The following is an 8,044-nucleotide window of genomic DNA, read 5'->3' on the forward strand; positions in this document are numbered from 1 at the left end:
GAGGTCGTTCCCAGCCTCCTCCCCTTCCACCCCAGGGCCGGGCGGCCTGGGCCATTCCTTGCAACCTGCATGTCGGGGTGCTGGACACGCCCCTGCTCGTGGAGCCCTTCAGTCTGCGCGCGGTGCGCTGCCCTCGGCTGAGGGGCAGGCAGCAGAGCTCCTGCTCAGCGGCGCCTCCGCCTGCATCCCAAGCCGGCTCTGTCAGTGCTGAACCAAGGGAGCGGAGCCTCGCCCCGCTCTATTCCAAGAGAAAGAGCCACAGGCCACAACGTTCTCTTGCGCCCCAGTTAGTCACAACGGATCCCCGTCCTCTCCGGCCTGTTTGAGATGCACCCACCTTTATTCACTTTGTCTCTCTCATGGTCTACACAGCCAGCGCTCAGGGAACACCTCCCCCGACTGCACACACGCAGCCTTTTCTACCCTACCCCGGCCCCTGTAACCGGGACGCCCCCGGGCCAGCTACCGCAACCCAGCCCTGAGGAGAGCGACTGCCGCCATCTCTGCCCAGGAGGCCTTTCTCCTCACAGAAGGAGTTCATTAATACAGGTATCCTGAGAGGGCAGAGCAGTAACAGAGCTGGACGTGACCTTGGAGACTGCCTCGCTCAAACCCCTCATTTTACTGACGAGGAAGCTGACACACAACAGCCACTCAGTGACGCACCTCCAGGGCCCACCCAGACTGGACAGGGCAGCCTGGGCACCAGCACCACTTCCTCCGAACCCCACCTCAGGCCACCTCCAGCTCGCCCCCATCGCTCCCCACACTGGCTCCAGCATCTCCAATCTCTCTATCACAAAACTATTTTCTCCCTAACTCTAGCTCAACACATCTATATCCCACCACCCCCAGTTCAGAAGTTTTTCCTGTTTCTTCATTCTCGCTCCTCGAGCAGTGCTCTCTCCCCGTAACCTTCGTCGGTCAGTCCCTGCAGCACGCCTGCTTCTAACGCAGACCTTCCTGTCCTCGAACTTTAAGAGGACAGGCTTACTGGGAGAGGGAAGGGACCTGCACAGCCAGAGGCGGGCGGGCAGCTGCGGCCGCTGCTGTCAGCGGCACAGCGCACAGACGCAGGCAGGCCCGGGCCAGGGGTGCCTAGCGCCGCTGTTCTTTCCTCTTTTATATTTATTTATGCATACAGAACTGGGGTGCGGCCAGAGGTGAGCGGTGGCGGTGGGTGTGAGGGTTCAGCAGGACAGAGCGGGGAGCAGAACAGGCGGATCTACTGAAACCCACTGCTGAGGGGGCCTGGGGGAGCCAGAGCGGTCTGCTGCGCCCTGCGGTCCCTCCCTGGCCGGGGATGGAACTCGCGCTGCAGCGGCCGCGACGGCTTCACAGTGCTGAGACTCAGCCGGCCGTGCGACCAAGGGGCCCTGACAGGGGTTCTCATTTCATCGCGCCATGTTGTCCCTTTTCCCGTGCCGGGAAGGCCTTGAAGACGCCGCCTTGCAACACGCGCAGGGCGGAGCTGGCTCTTCCTACTGCAACTTCATCAGCCCGCGGAGGGCGCCCCTCCATCACAGCACACCCCAGCGCCTCTGCCCCCGGGCGTCCCCAGGCAGTTCCAGCATGGGGTACTGGTACTTCCCCCATCTCGGCTACGTAATGACTCCCCCAGCAGGATCCTGTGTCTCCTGAGAACCCGGCCCCTTCGGGCGCAGCCTCACCCACACTGCCCAGTCTGGGGCCCAGGCAGCGCCCCCACAGGAGCCCCCACAGGGAGCACAGTCCTGGGGCTCAGTGCTGTGCCCTCACCCGCATGGCATGGCGGCGCCTCCCACCCTCTGAGTCAGCTCCCCAGCAAACTTCCCTTCGCCATCCCGCCTCGTCCCTCTCTGTGCTCGCCTACCCCAACGCGCCTCCAGCTCGTCCCTAATTTCCTACTGGGTTCACAGCAAAGCTCCTTCTGCCCCCCGGCTTCCAGGGCAAAGGTCTTGCCCAGAGCTTCTCACTACTTTCAGTGCAGAGCGCGCGCCACAATATTGTGTTCCTCCTTTCCAGTTAAACACCCCTCGTTGTCCGATTACTGTCTCTCCCCTGTCACTCCCATATGGGCTCCTCATGCCATCGCTCAGAGCATAAGACTTCCTCCAGATCACCCACGATGTGGTCCGTGTGCGGGGATCCCTCCGCCTTCCACCCTCCCAGATGTCACCTAACGCTAGGGGCAGGGTGTCTCAGCGTCACATTGCAATGTTCCAACAAAAATTTCCTCTTGTCATTTCTCAGGTCTCTCAAGCAGGGATTTTTCTTTTTTTAAGACTTATTTATTTTTATGCACACAGGCCACAGGTGCAGGGAGGGGTGCGGGGGGAGGAGTCACCAGAGACCATGGGCAGCAGAAGAGGCAGGCTGACTGAAATGCCCTGCTGAGGGGGCAGCGGTCTGCTGCGTCCTGGGGGTCCCTCCCTGGTGGTGGGGGGGTCAAACTGGTGCTGCAGCAGCTGCAGACAGCTTCATAGTGATGGGCTTTAACTCCCTGCGCCAGGGAGGGCCTCAAGCAGGGATTCTTAACCCTTTCTTGCCAGAATGCCATAATAAAGCCCAGGAATTCCTCTTCAAGATAATGCTTTTAGGTGTATAACATAAAACACCTAGGACTACATTAAAAGTCAACTATATTAAAATATAGTGATCGGGGCCCTTCCTGGTGGCACAATGGGTTGAAGCGGAGCACTGTGAAGCTGCCCACAGCCACTGCAGCACGAGTTCGATCCCCGGGGAGGGAGGGACCCACATGGTGTGGCAGACTTCACCTGTCTCGTCTGCTGCCCCTCACCACAATATTTCAGTCAATCTGCCTCTTCTGTTCCCCATTGTCTCTGGTGAATCCTCTCACCCACCCACACACCACCCCCTCTGCCCTGGCACCTCTGCCTGTACCCCAGTTCTCGTATGCATAAATTAAATCTTTAAAAAAATAGTGATCAAATATTTTTAATAAATATATGATATAACGACTCGATTTATTTATTAAAGATGAACCCAAGAAAATAAATTTATATAAAAATCTGATTTCCATGGAATTGAATGGAGCATTAAAAATCATCGAACACAAACTTTCATGTTACAGATGAGACAACTCACGTCTAGAGAAGTTTACGACTTTGAATCTTTCAGTGGCCTAACCCTACCAAGCCCATCATCAAATACAATCAGCATTTCCCAAACTGAAAGCAACTTGGCCCAGTGCACAGATGGTGGCAAAGCCAAGCCCACACCCAGCCCACGCGTCATGACTCCCCATTAAGTGTCCTCCAGTCACCCTGAGTTAGGGCAGTGCTTGTCCTTTTTGTGTGTATCAATGGGGAAATTGCTCTCAATATATGCTCTTCCTCAAATTTTTGCGAAAACGTGCTCTGGAGCAGCACGGCTTCCAAGCAGAATCTCACTCCTGTTTCTAATAGCAGAAGCCTCCGCTTCCAAGTCCCGTAATTATTTTCTGGTTTTCTCTCACAAGTAAATATCGTATCTTGACAGCCACACTGGATACCTACTCAGAAATTAATTGGTGGTCATCTAAAATGTTCTCTAGCTTTTAGCAATCTGTATTCAAGTATCATATTGCTGGGCAGCTTCCCTGGCCTCCTGGGCATGATTTTATTATTAATGCCAACATTAATTCAGAATGTAACAATCTTTTTCTGTTTAAGTAATGGTCATTCACTGCTACCTTCAATCTATTTCCTCATCTTCTACATAATCTCAACTACAAATGTTTCCGTCACCATGCTCAAAACTGGCCTTATCTTTCATCAGCCACTCACTGTAACTTTATCATCCATCTGACAATTATATGTGGAATATTTGCCATCCCCCGCTTCCTAAGTGTTTATTTTCAGGCAATCCAACTCTCTTCTCTCTGAATGAAACATTTGCTCTAGACATTGCCAAATTTAAAGTTGTGCTTTCGCCAAATGGACAGCTCTTTCGTCATCCCTCCCGGCACGTGGCGTTCTCTTCACCCATCTTCGTGACATGTATTTGTGGCACGTCTTCACGTTCACTTCAGTTGCTGTCAGACCTCACACATACCATCAACACAAGATCATCTCTGCCCATTCCATTCAAAGCAGATTCTCTTTTTTTCCTGTCACTTAGAGATTCCTGCTCTTCTCTCCATCAAGGACTTCACTATCCACCCAGACTCAAGTTCCTTTTCCCTCCCCATTTTCACATGGTTCTGCTCCTACAGCTCTCCAAATCTGTTACGTGGACGGTTACCACTGGCCACATGAGAGGAGGGACCCCCTGAAGGGTGGGTAGTCTGAGCTGAATGTGCTGGAGTGTAAAATACACCCACGATCTAGAAGACTAAGCACACACAAGAATACATTTCATTAAATTTTTTATATTAATTTGGAAATATTTTTGGACATTTGATTAAATTAATGCAATTAAATTAATTGCATCTGTTTCTTTACTTTTTTTATGCGGCTATTTAAAAAAGTTCAGATTATATAAATGGCTTGCCAGACAGCACTACCCTGGGCTCTGCTACTGATTCACACTTTTAAATCTTCCCTACCAATTCTAACTTCTTTCTTCTTACCACTGCTACTGAGACACCTTCTCCAGTTACCCCCTCTGGCCCTCACACTCCATATCTAGAATTTTTTTCAACCTACTGTTTCACCTTTTCTGCCCTGTTTCTTCCGTACCCAGGATTTCTGTTTGCCCACTAATACAGCTTCTATTATACCACGCTAGTGCAATAGAGCCATATGATAAAGTTCTGTTTTCTTCATTATCTCTAGCAGAGTGGTGGTATCTTAGCTCCCATCAAAATTAAAAACAAAACAAAAACTTGATATTCCCAACAAAAAGAACTTCATTCACTATCCAAATCGGTTCATCTTTCCTATCATTTCACTTTGAAAGGAAAATTACTGTAAAGCACAAAGCAATGAATATGAATAACTTCCGAGCAATGCCACCCGTCCATCCAGGGCGGCACCTCCTCCTCTGGCATTTCAACGATAGCTTCTGTCTTCAGGCTCTGCTAGTGCAGGCCTCGACCCGCTACTTGCAGCAGAGACCTCTCATTTCGCACGGAGCGCTCTAACACAGCTCCCAAAATGGAGTCTTCATTCCCCGCCCTTTCCAGCCTGGACTATGTGTTATCACTGCCCAAGCTGATTTTATGTCTAACATTTCTGGAATGATTATTTTTTCTTGCTTCAACTACTTCAGTGGGAAAAAAACCAAGACTGGGAATTTAGGCATGAGTGGCTGGTGAAGAGGAGTTGGGAAAGTGATAAGGAGGGACAGTCACAGGTAAGATCTCTGACTCATCATCCTCTCCTCCACCCCCTGAAATCTATTGCTCTGCCGTGGTAGCCCCACGGTAAACCCTTTCTATGTATCTCTTCACTTCATGATCACCTTCACTCCAGCATCTCTGGAAATTCTTTCCTTAAGGCCTCCTTCCCATCATTCTTGACAAAGAAATTCCTATCTTTACTGCAAGAGCAATGCAGGCCTCTCTCTCTCTCTCTCTCTCTCTCTGCTCCCAATTTAAAGACATCTACTTCATTCTATAGTTTCCCATCATTCCCAGTATGGAAAAAAGTAAAGACAAAAAATCTCTCCTGGTATTGAAACTTTTCCATTTCCTACTAGTATATTTATTAAGCTCTATCCCAATCCTCTCAAGACTGAATTCTTTCGCGCGCGCACACACACACACTTCTGTGTCAGAGATATTTCCTTTAGCCCAGGCTAGAAATGTCTCTTCCAGTAGACAACTCTCCTTCCCTGCAGTTTCTTTTTGCATAGTCCAGTAATACAGCTCATTTCTTGGTTCCTCCCTTTATTCTCTCTTCAATATCATCTCGTACAGTCAATATTCTGCTTCAGAAAAACCCATCACATATAAGTCACAGTGAGATCCGCAGCTAACCTGAAGGGCAGGGCAAGTGCTTGTTTCTCATGGATTGGCCGTATTACCTGAGTCCCTCCCACCGGGGTGTACCCCTCCTTCCTCGCCTTCAGTGCATCTCTTCCCCAGTATGCTAGTTCTTCCTCCAGCCCCTTGGCCTCCAAAGCCACCCTTCACAGTACAGCCTTGCCTGTATTTGCCTTAGGACTCCCCTATTCTCAAAATTCTACGGATACTTTCTTCTTCCAATCCCCCCCCCCCCCGGGTCCCATCTTGTGGACATTCCAGTTGCTACTTATCGTTTCTTTTGCTTCTCCTGCTGCTCAGACTTCAGTTACTGGATGCCCTGGTCCAACTAAGTACAAAGAAACTAAACTAAAGCAAAACCACCTACTGAACCCCAACGCCTAAATGTCCAAGGCTAAAGGGGAAAAGAAGAGGAGGAAGCCTATGGCAATCCTTGAGGTCTGGAAGAGTAATTAGCCCTTAGGCAATGTCAAGGAAGGGGCCAGAAACCTATCAACAGGAATTACCCTCTGCTGGCCACGGACAAAAACACTCTCCATCTCCATCCGGTCACGGTCAAAGACGGTCCCATGCCTTTGGGGTCACTTCCTCCTAAGCTGGCTATAAGGAATCCTTTAGCAGAGGCAGATCTCCTGATGCTAAAGAGTTTAAGCTTTCAGAGCCACTTGGACGCGGCAACTGCTTTTCCCTAACCAGGCCCACTGTGTAAGCTTTGGGCATCAGCACACCTGGCCTGGCCCTGAGGAGGGAAAAGATGCTCTGACTTCCAGGGCTTAAGGCTCAATAGGAAGCCAGGCGGGCTCTACGCAGGCGGACGCTAGCCAGGGCTCCGTCAGTGCACCTGCCTCTACAGAGTGCATCCTGCTGCCGAGACCGGGCATCCTGAATTCAATCTTGGTTGAATTTTACTAGCTCTAGAATCTCCCTTAGATTCTTGATTCCAGGTCTTTGGGCCACACCCACCCCGGCCCGGCCTCAGCGTTTCTCTCTGCCTCCCCGTCAACCTCTGTCCAGGGGTGCTATTCCCCTGCTAGCTAACAGGGCTCCAATTTGGTTCTTCAAAGCTTCGCTCTAAACCTGCCAATTCAAAAGTCTCCTTTACCACTAAGTCAGGACGGGTCATCAACACAGACATCACTGTTCTCAGCCCTCCCTTTCCCCTACATCCACCAAGCCCGTGAGGGGTCACTACCGTCTTCTCAGAAGCCAGAAAGTGCTTTCCTGACTGAACTGACAGCTGCCTCCAAGTGTCCTCACCCTGGTCTTGCTGGTGTCCCCAGGAATCTCACACTTTCAGCTCCTCTATTCCCACAGAGGAAAACAAATGAAGGAATTCCGGGAAGAAGCCGCAGAGGGAGCTGAGACTGGACTAGATGTTGGGAGCAAAGGCGCTAATTTGGAAGGGAGTGCTGGGAAGTCTTTGGTGAGGTTTTAGACACCCCGGAGACAGCAGGACCAGGTTTCTGGGACCCAGAAGTGTGGTGCTTAGCAGGGACATTGAAGTGATTCCACAGAACCCGCCATGGGGGTATGCAGGGGTTGGTGTCTGGGATTCCCCTCCCGAGGTGCCACGCAGGCTACTGTCTGGGATTCCAGGTGAACGAGCGAGCGAGCCTCCCTCCCTGCGTCCCGGTCGCCCCAGCACTTACCCGGCAGACTTGGGAAAGTCTCTGAGAAGTGCTGAGGCGGGGGCGCTGGGGGCTCTGACACTTTCTCCCGGGTGGGCAGCAGCTCTTCGGCTTCCAGCCCGCCCTCCTGGCGTCGGCCGCCCGGCTCAGGGTTGTTTCGGGAGGCAGTGGCGGCGGCGGCGGCGGCAGCTGCGAGTTCCGGGGGTCCGTAGAAGGCGTCGGGCGGCTCCGCGAAGCTGGGCAGCGCGGTGGTCAGCGCCACCATCGAGGGCACGGCCTGGCCCAGCCCCGCGCAGAAGGTGTTGGTAAGGCGACCGGCAAAGGAGGCTAGCGGGGCGAGGGGCGGGAGGCCGGCGGGCAGCGGCGCGGGGGCCAGCGCCTGCGGCAGCACGAGCGGCCGGTAGGGCATGAACATGGGGTAGCCGGTGTAGAGCAAGTGGCCGGAGCGCGGCGGCGGTGGCCCGATCAGGGAGTCGATGGAGAAAGCAGTGCCCGGCCCCCCGCC

At 52.4% G+C, this 8,044-nt stretch overlaps 1 protein-coding gene across 1 annotated transcript; it reads right to left on the reverse strand.

Annotated features, from left to right (window-relative positions):
- Window positions 1–6,291: 6,291 nt before the first annotated feature.
- On the reverse strand, window positions 6,292–8,038 carry LOC101628891 (homeobox protein GBX-1; the record flags this gene model as incomplete). Its single annotated transcript, XM_012733863.1, has 2 exons — window positions 6,292–6,305; window positions 7,561–8,038. Coding segments are annotated over 2 exons (492 nt in total), but the record flags the coding sequence as incomplete, so codon positions are not given.
- Window positions 8,039–8,044: the final 6 nt, after the last annotated feature.

This window comes from Condylura cristata, unplaced genomic scaffold (assembly GCF_000260355.1).
Source record: "Condylura cristata isolate star-nosed mole 26May11 unplaced genomic scaffold, ConCri1.0 scaffold00042, whole genome shotgun sequence".
Classification (NCBI taxonomy): Eukaryota; Metazoa; Chordata; class Mammalia; order Eulipotyphla; family Talpidae; genus Condylura; species Condylura cristata.